Here is a 19,114-nt window from a genome sequence, read left to right on the forward strand (position 1 = left end):
CCCTCCAACCCCCAATCAAACAACAGCCTCAGGCCTCTCAACCCTCCTCTTCGCCGTCCCCACCCCACTCCACCCCCTCTCCTGCCTAACCCCCAACCACGGCTTCAAAGCCTCACTCAGCATAGTCTGCCTCGTGAAATAAATCACCTGCCCCACGATAATAAGCACAAACGCAATCGGATACATCCAATGAATACTGAGTCCAAAGACCTTAACCCCAATGGCCACGCCCCAGAAAGACCCCGTCAGGAGGGAGATATTAAAAAACGCCGCTGAAGAAAGGCGGAACAGGACCGGGGCGAGGGAGTAGAACAAACTCAAGATGAGGGTGTAGCCTGTAAGATAGCCGGCAACGCGGCCGTTCCAAGTTGCGGCGCGGAAGGATGCGCGATCAAAAATCCCAGCCTGCGTCCCATTAATCAGCATCCCCCAGAACGCCAACTGCCCCACCACCTCATACAGCGGCCGTTCCGAAACGAGGACTTCCTCAAACACATTCGCGAGTCCGTAGAAGGTCGCGCCCAGCAGCGCGAAAAGGTCGCCTTTCACCTCGTCCGAGGCGCCGTAGTGGTTCGACCCTGTTATTTGATCCGAGCCGAAGATCACGCCTACGCCGCCGATGCACAGCAGGATGCCGAGGATTTGCGTCCAGTGGTAGCGCACGTGTAGGAGGAGGGAGGAGAGGAGGACGACGATTACGATGGCCCAGAAGTTTATTAACTGCGCGGAGAGGATTGTCGTCTAGGGGGGAGTTAGTCTACTGTGGGATGGATTGGGGGGGTTTATTAACGTACATATCGGTAAGCCAGCACGACGAAGTAATTCCCCTCTACGTCGAAGAACGCGAGGATCAGGAAACGCCATCCGTCGACTAGGAGGAGGCGCACCCAGCGCTTCCAACCGTATTTGTATAAGGTGTAGGATGTGTAGATGGCGTTTAGGAGGACGTAGTTGAAGAAGGTTTGGAATGCGGGGATGGAGTTTCCTTCTGCGGAGAGGAGGCTGGAGAGCGTGTTGGTGGAGGTTATGCATATTGCTAGGACTGTTTTATATGTAGCTTGTTAGTGTTGTGTTTATTTACTCATGTATGTGTGTGTGTATGTGTATGTGTGCTTTGAAAACCGAGAGAGAGATGGGAGAGATAACGCACCCTGCCCCAAAACCAACGTGATCCAAAATTGCTTCGTCTTGACATACTGGAACCACCGCCCTTTTGTCTGCGCGTCGTGCTCGAGCACCGCGTTGCTCTCGCTGGTGTAGATCGGTTGCGAATGCGTCGAGTCTGCTTTGGGATGAACTGTCGTTGAGGCGTGTGGTTCCACTGCGCCGATATCGTGGGAGGCCATGTTGATATCTCTCCTCTTCTCTTCTCTTTTCAATTCGTCTTATCGAATATACCAATCAATCAACAATCAATCCAGCAGTCTTAGAATCAAATATCTAGATAGATAGCACAGCGGAGCTTTCTTATCCCGAACGTCGCGAGCGCAAAACTCCAGAAGTCGCGCGCGGTGTATTGTCGTTCAGGCAAGATGAAGCATGGATGTGTGTGATATGTGAGCCGCGGGTGGGGGGTCAGCCACCATTTTATCTTCTCCCCATGCGACCGCAATCCTTGGAGGAAAAGACTTGCCGGGCCCTCGCGTTCGCTCGCGCGTCGATCTCCACATAGCGTGCTGCTAGTCCCCCGGCGACTTGCCCAATTCCAGACGAGTGGGAGCGGACATGCCGTGCGCTGGGAGCATGGGTTGGTGGGCTAGGCGAGGGCCGACTGCTTTCGCGTGAGAAGTAGTCAGAGGCAACGAAAAATTATCTTGCATGGCGTTGGTTTACTCTGCGCGCTGGTGGGCCCAAGAGCCTGGTTCGAGGGACGGCGCATCTCACAGGAAAGCACGGGCGTGGTTCATAGTCAGAGCAAGCAGGATTTTATATACTAGGTAAAGTAGAGAGAGAGAGAAGAATGCACATTCATCGTCCAACTCGAACCCCAGCAACGCAAACACAGGAGGAGAGTTGTCCACACGCCGTTGAAAAGCAAATCAAAGCAAATCATCAACAAACTACTCAGAATCCTCCTCATCGCTCTCCGCGTTCTCGAGCCACTCGGCAAACTTCTCAGCCGCCTTGCGCACGCTCTTGCTCGTCTTGAGATCGACGTACTTCTTGCTCGCCTTGGAGCACCAGCCCTTGAGAACCTCCTCAGAGACGAGGTCGTTCTCGTAGTACTTGAGCAGGATGGCCGAGATCTGGGGGATGAGCTCGGGCTTGTCGTTGCCGACGAAGCGCTCAGTACCACCAAGGAAGGCCTTCTCGTGGCGCTCAGAAGTGAGGAGCTTCTTGAGCATGGGAGCGCGCCCCTCGATCTGCTTGACAATCTTCTCGGTGAAGAGAGTCTGGGGGATGACGGTCAGGGTGCGGTGCTTCGACTCGATACCGAGCTCCTTGGCCTTGAGGTAGATCTCGACGTTGTCAAGCTTGTCAACGCTGCCCTTCTCCGCGGCGGTGTCGATGATCCACTTGCCAAAGACGTCGTAGTTGGAACCACCCTCGCCTTCCTCATCATCCTCAATGACCAGAGCACGCTTGAGGTCATCCGGGAGATCCTTGGCGCGAGCCCTGATGGCCTCCTCAGAGGTGTCAAGGTGCCACTCGACTTCCTTGGCTTCCTCAATCTCGTCAGCACCCTCGTTGATCTGGCGAGTGAGCTCGTCGTCACTACCAGCCTCAACGTCAAAGTCGCCGTTCTCGTCGTCCTCTGCGCTGTCACCGGGGCTGCCGTTCTGCGAGGGCTCTTCACCTCGGGCCTCGGCCTCCTTGCGGGCACGACGCTCGGCCTTCTTGGTCGACTTGTCCTTCTTGCCCTTCTTGGGTGCATCCTTCAAGATGAAGGAGCTCAGCTTGAGGCGGGCATCGACATCAGAGATCTTACCACACGCCTTGCAGTCAAGCGTGATGTTTCCATCCTTGATGTGGACGTCGGTCTCGGGGTTCTTGCACTTCTTGCACAGAACGAACTTGGAGATGAAGCCGTCGAGGTAGTCCTGTAGCTTGCTGGCGTCGTGGGCGCCGTTGATGATCCAGCGGTCGTCGTTGGGATTCGTGTTGGTCTGGGCTCCCAGCTCGAAACCAAAGTATTTGATGACATGAGCGGGGGGGCGGGCAAGCGAGTTGGCGACGCTGGTCAGGTTGACAATGACAGTCTTGATGCCGTTGCCCTTGCCTTCGATCTTAGACTGGATACGCTCCATCTTGTAGCGGTAGAACTGGTCGGTGACATCGCGGCGGATGTTGATGGTAGCCATGGTGACGGTTGTGGGGGTGGGTTGGTATTGGGTTTTTTACTTTTGGGTATGCAGCGGACGAACGTGCAAGGTCAGGTCGAAAATGTTGACTGTGGCCGAAAGAGACATGCAGTAGACGCAGGCTCTCGCGTTGTGTGGGTGTATGTGTGACTCGGGGTCAGAGAGGCACTGGACTAACCGTTGGTGCTGTGCTGGGAACTGCTAGGTATCCGCGTACAGCGAAATTTTTGCAGTTTGGGGGGAGGTTCGACTCGGAAGGCGTAGCTTTGGCGCGAATACATATACCGCAGTTGTCGTGGACGGCGCTGTGGTACGGTTTGGTGCTTGTCCTGGAGTGCAAAGGTGGCGGTTTGGCGAGGTCGCGGGGCTGCGACGCGGCGGGAGGGTTGGCGCTTTGTGTGCTGTGTGTGATGTAGGTGCTTGATCTTGCTGCTGCTGCCAGTAGCGGTCACTGGGTTGGCGAGTGTCCGGTGAATTTGCGTGTGTGAGTGGGAGTTGTCGACACAATGGAAGGGTATTTAAAGGTGACGGCCTTGAAATTTCAAATCGCCGAACTTGGGCCAGTGCGATGGAGATCCGGTAGACGACGACCAACTTCTGCGGGTCATGCTCAAACACCTGCAGCCCCGCGGGTAAGGCGGCCTCCACTTGTTTGGCACCATTTGCCGAATATGCTCGTAGGCAATCAATTTGTGACTGCAGCAAAGGCACGAGCATCGTTTGCTTTGCGACTGCTGCCGCTTCAACCCACGTCAAAGACGTTGTCAGGCGAAACAAAACGGTGGCCAAGCATCACGCTACTGCGGGTGAATCTCTGCAAAGCCCGTGAGTCGTTCAAGCAAAGCACTACACAGCAGGGTTGCTATAATACTCTATTCCTCGTAGCTGTGACGTCTCAAAAGTTACCATGGACCAGGTAATTACCGCATATAGAGTATTACCTACCTACGGTTGCTGTATTGTCGTGGTGCATGATGGCAAGATTTGTTGACCCTCCCGCAGTTCGAGTGTGGGGTAACCTGGGTTGACTGCGAACTTCTCCAAACAGCATCACAATCAATGATTCCATCAACGCACCACAAGCACGGTTGTTCAGGTTTTCTACTACATCATTTCTAGTGAAGCCTCGTTTGAGTGTAATGTTTGCCAACCGTCGTCACGTACACCACTGCCGAATCTGACTCTTCAGGTATCCAAGTGCAAACATGAAGAACCAGGTCGACTATTCGCTGTACCTCGTGACTGACTCGACGGAAGCCATACTGGGTTCACGAGATCTCGTTGAAGTTGTTGAGCAGGCTTTGCTTGGAGGTGAGTTGTGTTCCATTGATCATCATACCGAGTCATTGACTTCACATGTGGAGTCTTCTATCAAATTTCTATACCGAACTACAAGCGAAAGATAACAGCAAAATCTAACTCTTCGCCAGGCGTGACAATCGTTCAGTATCGCGACAAGTCAAGTGACACGGGCGCCCTCATCTCAACAGCAAAGAGACTGCACGAAAAATGCAAACAACACAATATCCCCCTCCTAATCAACGACCGTGTCGACGTTGCCCTCGCCGTGGGATGCGAGGGTGTGCATCTTGGACAAGATGATATGAACATTGTCGAGGCGCGCAAGATCCTGGGAGACGACAAGATCATCGGCGCGACAGTGTCTTCTCTGGACGAATCTAGGATAGCCGTTGAGCGAGGAGCAGACTACCTAGGCATCGGAACACTCTACGCCACCAACACGAAGAAGAACATCAAAGACATCATCGGCGTGAACGGCATCCGTAAGATCCTGCGCTTTCTCGATGCCGGCGATGATGCTTCCCAGAAAATCAAAACGGTGTGCATAGGTGGTGTCAACGCATCCAACCTCCAACGTGTAGTGCACCAGCTGTGCGCTCCACGCCCCAACACGCCAAAGCCAAAGACCATCGATGGCGTTGCCGTAGTCTCCGCAATCGTAGGCTCCCCAGACCCCAAAACCGCATCAGCAAACCTGCAGCGCCTTCTCGCTTCCCCACCCCCCTTCAAGGCCACTTCCTCCGAGCCGCACTTCTGGTTCGAAAAAGAAGAAGATGAAATCAAAGCTCTCATGACCGCATCCACGAAAGCGACCAAACGCGTCCACGAAAAGAGCCCCCTCTCCCACAACATGACCAACCTCGTAGTCCAGAACTTCGCCGCGAACGTCGCCCTCGCCATCGGCGCCTCCCCCATCATGGCAAACTACGGCGACGAGGCAATCGACCTGTCGAAACTCGGTGGCGGCCTCGTAGTAAACATGGGCACCGTGACTCCAGACGGTCTCTCAAACTACGCAAAGGCAATCACAGCGTACAACGCCGCCGGCGGACCCATAGTGTTCGACCCCGTAGGCGCGGGCGCAACAGCCATCCGCAGAGAAGCAACCTCCTTCCTGATGCGGAGCGGCTACTTCGACTTGATCAAAGGCAACGAGCGAGAAATCCTAGCCGTTGCCCGCGCGTCAGGCTTCACGCTGCACGACAACTCGCAGCAACGCGGCGTCGACAGCGGCGACTCACTCTTTTCACTCGAGCAGAGGGCGTACATTGTCTCCTCCCTCGCCGCCCGCGAGCGCAACGTCGTCCTCATGACGGGCGCGACAGATGTCATCAGCGACGGCACACGCATGTATGCCATTTCCAACGGCCACAAGTATCTCGGCCTCATCACTGGTAGCGGCTGCACGCTCGGCACCACGCTGTCCGCGTACCTGGCCGCCAATCCAGAGGATAAGCTGCATGCTGCTGTGGCGGGTATCCTGCATTTTGAGATCGCGGCGCAACATGCGGCGACACGTGACGATGTAAAGGGTCCAGGGACGTTTGTGCCCGCGTTTCTCGACGAGCTGTATAGTCGGGGGTTGGAGATTGTCGAAGACAGGGGTGACTGGACGGCGTTGCAAAAGATCGAGTGCATAAAGAACATCCCTGATGCGAAACTGCTCGAGGAGATACCATAAGCAGACGATAAGGAAGGAAGTGGAGATATAAGAAAGCATATAGAAGACAGATTGGCTGCTCTTACCGAAGACAGTATGCACCACGAGACAAAGAACTCCAAGTGTGACGTACAAAACTCTATCATGAGCTCAAAAAGGTCGTATTATGTTCTAGACAGCGACCAATACCGGTATCGAAACTCCGTGCCCTGAGAAATGCCAAACTCCGTGGTATCTTACCCATCCTTCCAAATGTAACCCCGTATCGCCGGCGTAGACGTGATACATGACCGAAAGAACCTAACGCCCAAGATACACCTATGCGGTGAACACAAACTCGCTAAGACTGCATCGACAAGAGAAACAACGCGTCAATGCTATCATGAAGAGGACGAAGTAGAGTCCTCGGCGGCAGGTGAAAGAACTGTCGCACCACTCGCCCGCAACGCTTTAACAGCACCATCCACCTCATCAGTCGCCATGCGCTGCCACTTCTCCCTTGTATCGTGATCTGCTAGAGCATCGGCACCAGCTCCTCCCACCTTCTCGTATAACAGGCGTGAGATGTCGCGGTTGATGTCTGTATATTCCTCTTTTGACACTTCCTTCTTCAGGTACAACGGCTTGAGAACAGCCGTCACCATACGCTGCAGCTCCGCCTTGGTCGAGTACGAAAGGGTTGGGGGGCGAGAAGGCGAAGAGTCCTTTGAGCGAGGAGGGCTGCTGAGACCAGCCGAGCGATGTGTGTGCCTGCGACGACCAATTCGATCATCATCCGCAGGCGAGTAAGGCGAATAGGTAGGCGAGAGTTGCTGGTCTAGCTCAACAGGCGACCTTGGACGACTGAGGTTTAACGGAGGCGGCGTGGTCATACCGCGTGGTGCGAAGTAGATAGGAGACAACCCAGGGGACGAGTTCTGGGGTGAACAGGCCCGCTCGACAATGATGCGCCGAGGCTGTGGGGCGGCGATCTCCTTGTCACGTTCGGCAAAGCGATCAACTTCAACTTCCTGTAGTAGAGACTGCAGAAAGCCGGGCGCAGTGGATGACTCAGCACCCTGGCCTGCTGGGGGCGAGGCGACTGACCCCTGAGGGTTATTGTGGTTGGCTGGGTTGCGGCGAGCTGCAGCGGCGGATGACTCGCCGTTGTCGATCTGCAGACGGGTTCGAGGGCGCTTCAGCTTGCGCTCAGGCATCTGTTCGCGAGGCTCAGACTCGGTAGGCGAAGAAGGAGCAGACTTTCGCTTGCGTCGAAGGCTGCTAGTGGTGCTGTTGTCGGGTGCAGGAAGTGCGTCCAGTTGGGCGAGCTGATCGCGCGCCTTCTCAAACTGATTCCATGCGCGGAGTTCTTCCTGGGACTCGGGGTCTCGGGGTGTCTTCGGAGCTTCTCGATGGAGCGAGCGATTTGGGGGTCGGGTGGTAGACCGGTTAGATCCGCGACGTCGGGTGTGGACGTTATCTGCAGCCGCGCGAAATCGAGTGCCAGCACCCAACTGACGCGCGAGGTCGAAACGCCGCTCCCACTCGTGAGCCTCCCGCCTCAGGACTTCCGAATGGTCTTCGGATTGTTCGTCGTCTTCGAAAGGGAACTCGATGTCGAACTGCAAGCGATTCCATACACTCTGCCAGACACCGACCCATTCGTCTGGAGCTCGGTTGTGGCGGGGCACGCGGCTGCGTCCGTTGACCCAAGCAGCAGGACCCCGCTGAGCAGTCCGTCGTTGGGAGGCAGCCTCTAGAAGTGCCGGGTTCTCAATGCATCCCTGGCAGTACCAGGCGCCGCGCGTCGGCATCTGATCGAGACCACCACAGAAGACGTGGCAGAGCTGCTCGCAGCTGTGACAGTACATAAGCTGCGATGCATCGCCAAACTCATCACACACCATGCATGCGTCATAGCTGCCGTCATCCTCAAGCATGTAGTCCTCGTCGATGATCATAGACGGATCGATGTCGGCGACTTGCTGTTTATCCTGCACGGCATAGTCGGATAGCTTGGGCCCTGCGTACTTGTTAGCTAGGTGTTCTTCAATGCATCTTGTCAAATCATGGTCATCACAGCGATGTGGGCTACACATGGGTGAAGCTGAGTTCGACTGACCATTTAGCCAGTAGTTGCGTCGCTACCGGAAAACAACAGCAACATCGCGACTGCAGCTTGTAGTGACATCCTCGGTTACATACCTCCAACGCGCATGCTGAGCTCCACCATGTTGAAACTGGCTCGGCATATCGGACAGCTGTTCGCCCTCTCTACCCAGGGTTTCAAACATTCGTCGTGTAGATCGTGACCACAAGGGAGCAGATGCGCGATCAACTCGTCCTCTTTGGTCTGCTCGGAAGGTGTCTGTTTGGTCGTATCGTGGTCACCATTAGCCGCAACCTCAAGTGAGTCGGTCGCGAGCGATGATGCGGTGGCGGGAAGACCTTCGTCTTGGTGGGCGAGGTCGCCGAGGCAGACTATACAAGTCTCGACCATTGTTGTTTTTTCCTGAGAAGAGAACGCGAGAAAGTTGGGCGACGCGATTCATATGTCGAAGTGAGAAGGTGAGAGCGGAGCAGGGCCCCTCTCTACATATAAAGGCCGGACGCTAATGTCTTGGCCTAGTCGTGACCCCTGTAGCTGCCACAACCACAACCACTCGCTAGACCCTGGGACGCCCAAGATGCGTGCAGAAGGAAAGACAAAGTGGAGTCTGGTTGTCTTGGAAGATACAGCTCTCTGGGATTGGAGCAGTCGGTGACGCAGTTGTTCTATTCGTATTGGTCTCCAGGTTTACCTTACCACGTGTCACGGCTCTCTAAGCGGATGACCAGATGACAAGTCCAGATAACCGATTTACTGCTCCGAATGTAAACAACATGTCATTTTTCGTTATCTTTTTCAGTGACTTATCCCTAGGAGGTTTAACACCGTGCGGCAATCCCTCATCAGGTGAGGGTTGAATTTTGAGGCGCACAAGAGTCGTTCCTCAGGCAGCCGTCCAAGGTGGGAACTCGTACATGTACCCAGCCGGTCGCGCACATGACAAGCGATGCTGATTGAACAACAGGTCTCTTGTCGTTGCCGCCTCTGATACCGTACAAAGCGATTCAACAGAGGCGCCTAGGCCTGGACGTCTTTAGGCACGCAAGTCCTCTTTGCCTACGTAGCACAGGCACACTGTAATGCATCCCGTCTGAACCGCACTGGTATCACGAGTGTCTCGATGTAGAGTTTATGGAGGGAGAAGAGCGAGACGGACGCGAAACGAAGTCGAGCCAAGTTTCGGTATATAGTTTATTGGTATCTTTGTTCGCAACCGACGTGCGACTTGCATTTCTGAAGTTTGCAGGGAGCCTGGTCTGCTGAGAAGAAGTGGTCTTGACATTTCTAGATCTATAGTCTCGCGGCTCTGTAAGCGCCCGGTGAGGCTATGGGTTGTTGCGGGCGACTCGCACTCGCGTCGCGTGTGCAAACCTTCTCTCAGAGAGATGCAAAGCAGACGAGTCTAGAGACCTGTGTGTCTTCAAGGAATCAGTGGCTCTGCTGAGGACGTGTGTGTTGCAGGTGCTAACCAAGCTATCCTAGAACCCCGCTGTTTCGCCGGGTCCTCCTGTCCTCATACCAACACTAAGAGCTTTCAGTAGCGACCTGGCACGCGGCAGTTTCCTGTGCGATCATAAACGCTGTCATAACTGGCGCCTCGAGTGTGGTGACGGTGGGAACGTTTCTCTTGTCGTTGCCCATCCAAGGTGCGTGTTTCTCCAACCGAAACCCACTAAACCGCATTGGTCATAGGGTCACTCAACCAGCAACTGACATCATCGCATGAACGTATGATGCGCTGTTCTCGTCGTCTATCGCGAAAAAGTGAGAATATGGAAGAAAGCTTCAGCTTTTCGCAACATCTCTACTCTCTAAGCAGGGCCGCGATCAATTGTTGTATTCAAAAACTGCTCCTGCCTCGGTAAGTATGACTTCATCTTCCCGCTCAAGCCAGTCTCTAGTCAATGAGCTAGTTCCTTGTGAATCGGAGCTTGGCTATCACCACCCGTTGTAGGAGTTCCTCCGACTCATGTTGCCAGTGGAACGCTATCCCACGCTCCGGTGAGATAAACCCACGGATTTCGGCCCGACTTTAAACTAATTAGAGCAGGGCTTGGCGTTAGTAAGTTAGCGTTTAGTAAACGTTATAAACTTTAAACTTAGAAACTATTAATTAACTTAATACTAACTTACTTTATACTTTAACGTTTTACTCTATAATTATTAATACTATTTACTCCTAAAATAGCTCTACGCAGCTGCGCTAATAATAACCTTATACCTAAGGATGCTCTAGCTACTTAAAAATTACAGTAGAAGCCTTTACTTATATACCTTAAAGGCTACCCTAAAAACCCTCTACTAACGTAGAAACTGCTTATACTTAATAACCTTAATAAGTAAGGTAGCCTACGCCTACCTTACTATAATAGTAAGCCTTATAATTAGATACCTATTAAACTCTTTAAGCTCTTCTTTACTAATAATAAGATTATAAAAATATACTACTTTACTAATAAGAATACTTATTAATAATGCCTACCTAGCTCTACTCTAGAGTACTCTTATCTATAAAGACTAGTAACGCTGTATAAAATCTTTAGTTACCTAGCTATATAAATCTATATAGGTATATATAAGAAGGTATAAGTTAAAGACTATTAGTACTCTAATAATTAATTTAGAGTAGTTTATATTTATCTATATAAGATTATAAGCCTTATCTAATTTAAGTAGATTAATTATTACTTTTATATTACTTAACCTTATAATATTAATAATCTATTTAAGTATTTATTTAAGTAAGTATAAGAGTTTTCTAAATATATCTATTACGTTAGCTAATATTACTAGAGCCTAAGGTAATATTTAGCTATAGATAAGAGTATAACTTACTTCTATAGTTACGCTAAGAAGAAGACTATAATTAATTATAAGTCTAACTTAATAAGTTATAAAACGTAGTACTTTAGAGATTCTAAGTATTAATTAAACTAGCTTTTCTATAGTAAAGGTTTAAATTCTAGTAATAGCTCTTATAAACTTAACCTATATTACGTAGAACTTAGTTTCTGTTCTACTTAAGCTCTTATACTCTACCTTACTCTAGACTACTTTGCTAGTAATATTAATATATAGCTACTTAAGCCTAATAAATACGTAATTTTTATAAATAACTTATTTATATTAGTACTATTACTTAAGAAGTTATAGCGCGCTAGAATTATAGCTATAGGTACTATATAGATAGAGAAGACTCTACGTAAAATTAGTATAGGTAATATTTTATCTTAAGTATCTTAGGTATTATAGTAGCCTTCTATAAAATGCAAAGCTGTAGCTCTACTAATAATATTATCTTAGCTACCTAAGAAGCGCAGCTAGCTCTAGAAAAATGCGCTACTAGTAATAATGTTATTGCTATTACTCCTACCTACGCAGCCTATATAGAAGACTTAGAGTAGTTAGGGGCTAGAGCCTAAGCTCCTAACTACTCTTAGTAACCTAGCTAAGGGCTTCTTAATAGATCTTATTAATATTAAGGCTTAATATAATAAACTTAAGTAGAGTACTATTTACTATAATACTTTAGGAAGTAAAGAAGTTAAGATAATAGCTTAGTATAATAATAATGTTATTCTATTTACTATAATATTTAATAATTTAGTAGCTACTATTACTAGGCTAAGGAAAAGACTAGGTAAAATATAGATTAGAGTAGTCTAAATGTATATAGCTTTTAAAGACACGCTTTATAAGAAAATAGAGATCTTAGTTTTAATTAATCTCTATAATAAGTTTATAAATATAATTAATTAATTTAATTAACTTTAGAGTTATTACCTACTTTAACGCGTCTATTGTAAAACCTAGAGGCCTCTATTTACGCTCCTACTTAATATTATACTTATAAATACTTATAAGCTCTATAGTAGTAAAAACAGTACTTTGCTTTATAAATAGAGTACTTATAGAAACTTTCTTCTTAACCTTATAGTTAAACTTAAGGGCTTGTTAAAGCAGTAAATACTCCTTTATAAATAACACTTAATTAAAGCTGTTCCTGTACTAATTATTAGCTATAAACTTATTAAACTCTATACTTAAAATAATTATTAATTATATATAATTTACGCTAGAATTAGCTTCTAAGCTACCTAAAAAATATCTCTATAAGTTATTTTAAGCTTAAATCTTAACTTAGTTTAGAATAAGAGACTGTAGAAGATAGTATTTAAGTATTTAAAGTATAATAAAATAATTTACTATCTTTGCTAGTCTCTTTATATAAATAAGGAGGAGCTTAAATCTTAGCTTATTAGTAATAATATATGTCTGCAGCTTAGGCTAGCGTAGTAAATATACTAAAAATATAATTATCTTAACTTTAATTAGTCCTATTAACCTGTATTAAAAATAATTAAATTTTAAATCTATATACGTAATTTTTAGTGTAGAGCTTCGATTTTGAAGTTCTTGCGATGTAGCGCTATGACACGATTCTATTGGCCGAAATCCGCGGGTTTATCTCACCGGAGCGTGGGATAGAATCCCGTTTGACAGGTGATGCCGAGAACTGAATACTTAAGGATCGGTTGATGTCTTCCCACCTCTTCCTCAAACCCCGCCTCGCCGCCCAGTACTCATTTGCATCCAAGCTAATCGACGAGGAAGACATGGCCCGGCAGTACGAACTCATCCTGCTCGGAGCGACTGGCTACACTGGAAAGCTGGTTGCAGAGTGGGTTAGCACACACCTTCCGGAAGACCTGAAGTGGGCGATTGCTGGACGCAATACGAAGAAACTCCAGGCTGTCGTTGATGAGTTGACGAGGTTGAACCCAGACCGAAAGCAACCAGGTAACAACTATCCTTCCACGTCAAACCAAATCATTCTCAGGTCCAAGCTAACACCAATCACAGACATTGAAACATGCGAGCTCAAGAAAGAAGAACTGGATTCTCTCGCCCAAAAGACCAAGCTCATCATCACGACTGTGGGGCCGTTCATGTTCTATGGCGAGCCCGTTCTCTCTGCTTGCGTGAACAACGGAACACATTATCTAGACTCCACGGGCGAAGTACCCTGGTACTATGATATGATTGCCAAATACGACAGCCTCGCGAAGGAGAACAACAGCATCATCATCCCTCAATGCGGTCTCGACTCTGTTCCTGCAGACATCTTGGCATTCGTTCTAGCAAGAGAGGTCCGCAAACGCTACAACGCGCCCTGTGAGAGGGTCATAATGACACTCTACGACTCAAAAACGGGCGTGAGCGGTGGCACAAGTCTAACAGTGCTGTCACTGTTCGACAACTACTCGCTCAGCCATCTAGCAAAGAGCATGCATCCTTACAGTCTTTCACCCATCAAAGCGGACTCGGTGGTGGGAGCTCCCAAGGCAGATCTGCTGCATAGTCTCCTTGGCCTAAAATATGTACCCGAGCTCGGTGGCGTACAGACTACAGGTCCTATGGCTGCTGCAGATGCACCAATTGTTCATCGCTCATGGGGACTGTACCAGTCTGATCCTGCCCTGGCTTATGGTCCCAAGTTCCGTTTCAACGAATACATGCGTGCGAGCAACATTTTCAGCGGTGCCATGATCAAACTCGCCTTTAGCGTTGCAAGCATCGTCCTCGCTATCCCACCCGTCCGTTGGATGATCGCGCCCCTTATAAAGAAGTTCCTAATTCCAAAGCCGGGCGAGGGTCCTACCAGAGAGAGTATGAAAAATGACTTCATTTCCTACCGCGGTGTAGGGATTGCCGAGCAGGATAAGGGCAAGGTTACGGCGAAGCTAGACTGTGCGCACGGCGGGTATGCGGCAACGGCAATTACGCTGAGTGCAGCTGCTCTTCTGATAACCAGAGGAAACCTTGACGGCACAGAGGCAGGAAGGTTGGGCGGAGGCATTCTGACGCCTGCGACGCTGGGCGAGCAATACGTTGCGAATCTTAGCGACTTCGGCATGAAGATTCAGGTTGATAACTAGGCAAGAGCCACAGGAGACTGGGATTTATCAAGAGAAGTATCGGCTTGAAGAGCTTTTGTTATTACACGATTTTGTGGTACGTGATTTGGATTTTAACATTTGTCACAATCAAACGCATATCTAGTGATGTCATCTCCTAATGCCATGATCGACGCACGTGAGAACGCGTTGCGCTGACTGAATATCTGATGGAACGCGATCCTTCCCCACAGCCCCCTCAATCCCATTTCCCAACTCAACATTCGACCCTCAAGCAACATCTGTTGAGTAGAAGCGCACCAAATTTGATATAGTTACTTATTTTAGATGTTGAAATCGGGCTTGGAGGGTCAGCCGCCTATACCTTAGACAGTTCTTGCGATCTCTCGCCATGAGCGGCCTTCTCTTTCTGCACACACGTCCTCGACAATCATATCTAACCACGATTTCTGGCTTCCAGTCTTTATGATCGTTACTTCTCAAGCCCGTCCAAGCGTCTCATCAAACAATGTACCGCAAACTTTCTTCGAAACGAAGCGCGCGGATAGGCCCGATTGAAACGGCGCATCGGTTCTACCAAGCCACTTGAATTGTTGAAACATCACGGCATCTGAAATGATGAGCCGCACGCTGCATATTACGGCGTAGTCTCCGGTATAACATTCCGCTTAACCCCGTTTCACATCATGCTCCCTATTCGTTCGGTACTCAGCCTTGGTCTGCGGCCAAATATACTCGCGGGAAGATCCAGGTATATGAGCGCGAACATGATGTGTTCCGCCGCCTGAAGTGCCGAAATCGAAGACACAAAGGGGTGGGTATATATTCACTCTATTCCTGTGGCATAGACTTTTGGCAAAAACCTACTTTCATTCTCTCTCTAACTTCCTACCAGGTTCCCAGTAACCGTCCTCTCATTTGCAATCATGCGTTTTTCTAGTGCCACCACTCTTTTGGCCCTTCCTTTCCTTACAAATGCTGTTCCTATCAGTGATACGCTCTCCAGTGGTTACCAAATGGGCATTTTCTATGTCAACTGGGTAAGCTCGTCGTAGGTTGGTCTTGCTCTCCAACTAATTAAGTGATAAAGGCTATTTATGCACGTCAACATTTTGTGACCGACCTCCCTGCCAGCAAACTCACCAAGGTTACATACGCCTTTGCCAATGTGAACGCCACTACCGGCAATGTCTTCCTCTCGGACGAGTGGGCGGACGTCCAGATCAAGTTTGCTGGCGATGTTGCAACCAACGGCACTGAAATGTTTGGTAACATGAACCAGCTACTCAAGCTGAAGAAGCAAAACCGCAACCTCAAGACTTCGCTATCCATTGGTGGCTGGACGTACAGAGATAACTTCAAGACAGCGCTTGCGAGCAATGCTACGAGGTGGAACTTTGTACAGAGCTCCGTGGCTATGGTGGCAGACTTGGGATTCGACGGCGTGAACATTGACTGGGAGTATCCCGAGGACAAAACTGATGCAAAGAACCTCGTGGAGACGGTGAAACTCCTCCGCACTGTATGGATCCCCATCTCTTGCTCAGTGTATTTGGCACTAATATGACGAAGGCGCTCGACCAGTACGCTGCCAAACACGCCGACGGATACCACTTCCAGATCGACGTTTCTGCTCCCGCCGGCCCACTAAAGTACACCGTTATGCCTATCGCCGCCATGGACCCGTACATCGACGAGTGGAACCTAATGGCATTTGACTACATGGGCCCTGGCTTCTCGAACTTCACCGGTCACCTCAGCAACGTGTACCCGTCGACGCGCAACCCCAAAACCACTGACTTCAACACTGCACAAGCCATCAAGTACTACAAGTCAAAAGTCGCGTCCTCCAGAAAAGTCATCCTGGGTATGCTACTCTACGGCCGCTCGTTCGCTGACACGAACGGCATGGGCCAAAAGTTCAACGGCAGCGGCGACGGCACGTGGGAGGCGGGTACTGTGGACTACAAGAGCCTACCGCTGAACGGCAGCGTCATCCACACCGACAGAGAGACCGTGGCGTCCTGGGCGTACAACAACCAGACACGCCAGCTCATCAGCTTCGACACGCCCGAGGTCCAGGCCCTCAAGGCTAAGTACCTCAAGAAGGAGAAGTTGGGTGGTGCGTGGTGGTGGGAGTCCAGCGGTGACCGCGCTGATGACAAGAGTCTTGTTTCGACGGTAAGAAACCACTTCCTCTGGGATGGTAGACGTCTGGCTAATGTGTTGTCTAGGTTTCTAACGCGTTGGGCGGTACGCGCGTGTTGCAGCAGAACCGGAACTGCATCCACTACCCGGTCTCCAAGTACGACAATGTTCGCCGCTCGACTTGAGGAGGTGCATGCATTGAATGCATGGGATGTTGCCCTGTTGTGTGTTAAGGTGGTTGGTAGAGCAATACCATAGTCAGTCGATGCAGTGTTCATCAATCTAACAATCGTGAGCACGTCTCTCGGTTAGTTGAAATACCTTGAATGAACCTACGTTCTACTGAAAAATATCGTAACTAGATTGAAGGAATAAAGAACATGGCTAACCACATGGGGCAAATACTAGTAATACTTATAGTCTTCAAGTTTCACACAACGTTTGCATGTAGCTGTCTAGCAAATGGAACACTTCGCTGCACGTTGGTTACTGGTGTCTCACCTAGCTGAGCAAGTTACGCAATATAATAGCAAATTTTTATTTTGCCATAAGAAGTAAATTTGTAACCTTCTACCATATGAAGGGAGACTACAAGTGTAGTCTACTATATTTTGCAATATAGTTCTGATCAAAAAGCACCATGCCGCAGAACGTAACCGACAATTATTCTCCAAACTCCCATGTATGTAGCCTCCTTAAACGCCTTGCTTGAAATGCTATCAATGCAGTAATCCACTCTCGCCCGTCTCAGCCATGTTCTTCTGGCAATCAACCATGATCTTGACCATCTGGCCAACCTGCTCTAGTCTGCTGAGGACGACCTTGTTGCCCTGCGAGAAGTTGTAGCAGTGGTACTTGATGCCTGTCTTCTCGGAGAACTGGCGGACCAAAACTTGTCCTCGCCTCAAGTTGTGTCGGGGCACGCGGGGGAACAGGTGGTGCACGGCCTGGAATTGCAGACCGCCGTGTAGCCAGTCTAGCCATGCGGGGCACTCGACATCCATGGTGGTGCGGAGTTGGCGCTGGGGGAACGATTCTGTGGGGCCGAGGTCGGCCGTGGGCATGCCCCAATGCGAGAGCGTGATTTGGACGTGGAGGAGCATGGTGATTAAATGCGAGATCAAGACGAATCCAATGCGGATGGGCCAGGTGGGCAGGTAGAGCCAGACGAGGCAGTAGCCGTAGATGTACCAGTAGCACGCCATGAACAAAATCTCGACGGGGCGTGTCCACCATGCGGCACCCAGTTGCGCAGCGCGTGGCGAGCAGAGATGCAACCAGCTGAGCATGTACAGGTTGAACCTCGCGAGAGCCATAATCGGGTAGTACGTGTACTTTTGGTAGGGGACGAGGAAGTCGGCGCCGGCGTCCCAAATGAATTCGAAGTTGTAGAATGACGACAGAACGGACTTCATGTATGTTGGAGTGGTCGAGAAGAGGGGAATGTTCTGGAGATCTGGGTCGTGCTCGGGCATGTTGGTGATGAGGTGGTGGACGTTGTGTGACGACTTCCACCAGCCAATGCTCAGGCCGCAGCAGAAGTCTGCGACAAAGGCGCCGATGAGCGTGTCGATGATGAAGTTGCCGGATATGCCGCGGTGGCCTGCGTCGTGGGCTGTGAACATGATTTGTTGCTACAAGGACGAATGTTAGCATGTGATAATCGCAATACGGTGTGCGAGACAACTCACCCAGAACATGCCCAGGAACATGGCAGATGTGAGGTACCATTTGCAGTAAAGCAATGTACCGAATATAGCAAACAAGATGCCGTATCGTATCGACTCCTTGCCGTATTCTGAGTAGCGGCACTGGTAGAGCCCTTCATCTTTGAATTGCTGGTGTAGCTCGCGGTAGTCGTCCAGGATAGCGGCCTGTGTAGCAGGATCAATCGAAGGGTTGTCCCTCAGCCCCTCCTCAATCTCCTTCTGTTCGATTTCGGTCGCATATTGTTCGCGGTGTGTTTTCTTGTCAAAAGCACCCTTCTCCGACTCTACCTCGAGTAGCGGCAGCTTCTCCGATTCGGTCTTGTTTGTTCGGGATACACATGCATCTTGCGGTATTAATCTCTTGCTGATAATCGCCACCGCCTGTGCATCTGGTCAGCCGTGTCTTGGTGCTATATGCACGTGCCACTTACAGATCCGAGGTCGACACTGCGCCTGGACTTGTGGCCAGCCGCTTTCGCAGCCGCCTCCTTTTTCTCGCGCGCTGCTAGGTTCTTGTAGAAATCTGGGGAGCGGATCGGGGGTTCGAGATTCGTCCACGGTAGCTGCACGCGACCGATGCGATGCTTCTTCATCATCAAAAGGGCCTTCGTAGAGTGGTAGCTATTTGATGTGGAGTCAGTCTTGGGTGCTTAGCTAAAGCCCGCCGTCTGCGCCAGTTCGTCCGCAACAGGAAAAGTGGGATCTAGTTCATGCGCGCCGGCTTACATATTGATCTCGTCGGTTGCATCTCTGCCAACCATGTGCAAGATGGCCAGGCGGCCGCCGGGATGTGTGTTGATCCATTGTCCGAGGTGCAGGGCATATCCATCGTGAATGACAATTGGGAGGCCCTGTGCGATCTGGCTCTTGACCTCCTCTGGGGAGATGATTTCGAGGCGTGACATTGTGGGTGGACGGTGGGGAAGCAACAAGCAAGGTCACAGGCTTGGAGGGAGTGCTGCATCTATAATATAGGCTGGATACGA

At 50.0% G+C, this 19,114-nt stretch overlaps 8 protein-coding genes across 8 annotated transcripts; 3 read left to right on the forward strand and 5 right to left on the reverse strand.

The window, feature by feature from the left end:
- Window positions 1-15: 15 nt before the first annotated feature.
- Window positions 16-1,346, reverse strand: P153DRAFT_298469 (DUF914-domain-containing protein; the record flags this gene model as incomplete). The annotated part of the gene is made up of 3 exons (XM_033664212.1): window positions 16-741; window positions 795-1,042; window positions 1,151-1,346. 3 exons carry the CDS (start codon window positions 1,344-1,346, stop codon window positions 16-18), a joined length of 1,170 nt encoding a protein of 389 aa, XP_033520527.1.
- A 654-nt stretch (window positions 1,347-2,000) lies between these two features.
- P153DRAFT_85845 (eukaryotic translation initiation factor-like protein 5) lies at window positions 2,001-3,579 on the reverse strand. The gene is made up of 2 exons (XM_033673452.1): window positions 3,520-3,579; window positions 2,001-3,470 (listed from the first exon to the last, which is right to left on the reverse strand). The coding sequence occupies exon 2, from the start codon at window positions 3,300-3,302 to the stop codon at window positions 2,061-2,063; it is 1,242 nt and encodes a 413-aa protein (XP_033520528.1). The 5' UTR covers window positions 3,303-3,470; window positions 3,520-3,579; the 3' UTR covers window positions 2,001-2,060.
- Window positions 3,504-4,019, reverse strand: P153DRAFT_388882 (uncharacterized protein; the record flags this gene model as incomplete). Its single annotated transcript, XM_033670790.1, has 1 exon — window positions 3,504-4,019. One exon carries the CDS (start codon window positions 4,017-4,019, stop codon window positions 3,504-3,506), a length of 516 nt encoding a protein of 171 aa, XP_033520529.1.
- A 488-nt stretch (window positions 4,020-4,507) lies between these two features.
- On the forward strand, window positions 4,508-6,285 carry P153DRAFT_298716 (TMP-TENI-domain-containing protein; the record flags this gene model as incomplete). Its single annotated transcript, XM_033664226.1, has 2 exons — window positions 4,508-4,613; window positions 4,733-6,285. The coding sequence occupies 2 exons, from the start codon at window positions 4,508-4,510 to the stop codon at window positions 6,283-6,285; spliced, it is 1,659 nt and encodes a 552-aa protein (XP_033520530.1).
- A 50-nt stretch (window positions 6,286-6,335) lies between these two features.
- Window positions 6,336-8,743, reverse strand: P153DRAFT_425333 (uncharacterized protein; the record flags this gene model as incomplete). The annotated part of the gene is made up of 2 exons (XM_033672540.1): window positions 6,336-8,266; window positions 8,449-8,743. The coding sequence occupies 2 exons, from the start codon at window positions 8,741-8,743 to the stop codon at window positions 6,645-6,647; spliced, it is 1,917 nt and encodes a 638-aa protein (XP_033520531.1). The 3' UTR covers window positions 6,336-6,644.
- A 4,183-nt stretch (window positions 8,744-12,926) lies between these two features.
- On the forward strand, window positions 12,927-14,352 carry P153DRAFT_347083 (uncharacterized protein). The gene is made up of 2 exons (XM_033666152.1): window positions 12,927-13,153; window positions 13,217-14,352. The coding sequence occupies exons 1-2, from the start codon at window positions 12,970-12,972 to the stop codon at window positions 14,290-14,292; spliced, it is 1,260 nt and encodes a 419-aa protein (XP_033520532.1). The 5' UTR covers window positions 12,927-12,969; the 3' UTR covers window positions 14,293-14,352.
- A 770-nt stretch (window positions 14,353-15,122) lies between these two features.
- Window positions 15,123-16,853, forward strand: P153DRAFT_369496 (glycoside hydrolase family 18 protein). The gene is made up of 4 exons (XM_033668790.1): window positions 15,123-15,311; window positions 15,362-15,793; window positions 15,844-16,452; window positions 16,506-16,853. Exons 1-4 carry the CDS (start codon window positions 15,288-15,290, stop codon window positions 16,602-16,604), a joined length of 1,164 nt encoding a protein of 387 aa, XP_033520533.1. The 5' UTR covers window positions 15,123-15,287; the 3' UTR covers window positions 16,605-16,853.
- Window positions 16,854-16,938: 85 nt separating this feature from the next.
- Window positions 16,939-19,051, reverse strand: P153DRAFT_323231 (delta 8-(E)-sphingolipid desaturase). Its single transcript, XM_033665202.1, has 4 exons — window positions 18,855-19,051; window positions 18,560-18,749; window positions 18,111-18,509; window positions 16,939-18,053 (listed from the first exon to the last, which is right to left on the reverse strand). The coding sequence occupies exons 1-4, from the start codon at window positions 19,031-19,033 to the stop codon at window positions 17,139-17,141; spliced, it is 1,683 nt and encodes a 560-aa protein (XP_033520534.1). The 5' UTR covers window positions 19,034-19,051; the 3' UTR covers window positions 16,939-17,138.
- Window positions 19,052-19,114: the final 63 nt, after the last annotated feature.

Source organism: Dothidotthia symphoricarpi (assembly GCF_010015815.1).
Source record: "Dothidotthia symphoricarpi CBS 119687 unplaced genomic scaffold P153scaffold_18, whole genome shotgun sequence".
Taxonomy (NCBI): Eukaryota; Fungi; Ascomycota; class Dothideomycetes; order Pleosporales; family Dothidotthiaceae; genus Dothidotthia; species Dothidotthia symphoricarpi.

What these genes read in the sequence shown, in the direction of transcription:
- P153DRAFT_85845 (XM_033673452.1), bottom strand. Translation starts at nt 3,302, where the DNA reads ATGGCTACCATCAACATCCGCCGCGATGTCACCGACCAGTTCTACCGC.
- P153DRAFT_347083 (XM_033666152.1), top strand. Translation starts at nt 12,970, where the DNA reads ATGGCCCGGCAGTACGAACTCATCCTGCTCGGAGCGACTGGCTACACT. An exon ending in CCCAGACCGAAAGCAACCAG is followed by an intron (nt 13,154 to 13,216) that starts GTAACAACTATC and finishes CACCAATCACAG; the next exon opens with ACATTGAAACATGCGAGCTC.
- P153DRAFT_369496 (XM_033668790.1), top strand. Translation starts at nt 15,288, where the DNA reads ATGGGCATTTTCTATGTCAACTGG. An exon ending in GCATTTTCTATGTCAACTGG is followed by an intron (nt 15,312 to 15,361) that starts GTAAGCTCGTCG and finishes TAAGTGATAAAG; the next exon opens with GCTATTTATGCACGTCAACA. An exon ending in ACAAGAGTCTTGTTTCGACG is followed by an intron (nt 16,453 to 16,505) that starts GTAAGAAACCAC and finishes TGTGTTGTCTAG; the next exon opens with GTTTCTAACGCGTTGGGCGG.
- P153DRAFT_323231 (XM_033665202.1), bottom strand. Translation starts at nt 19,033, where the DNA reads ATGTCACGCCTCGAAATCATCTCCCCAGAGGAGGTCAAGAGCCAGATC. An exon ending in GCAACCGACGAGATCAATAT is followed by an intron (nt 18,750 to 18,854) that starts GTAAGCCGGCGC and finishes CACATCAAATAG; the next exon opens with CTACCACTCTACGAAGGCCC. An exon ending in GCAGTGTCGACCTCGGATCT is followed by an intron (nt 18,510 to 18,559) that starts GTAAGTGGCACG and finishes CCAGATGCACAG; the next exon opens with GCGGTGGCGATTATCAGCAA.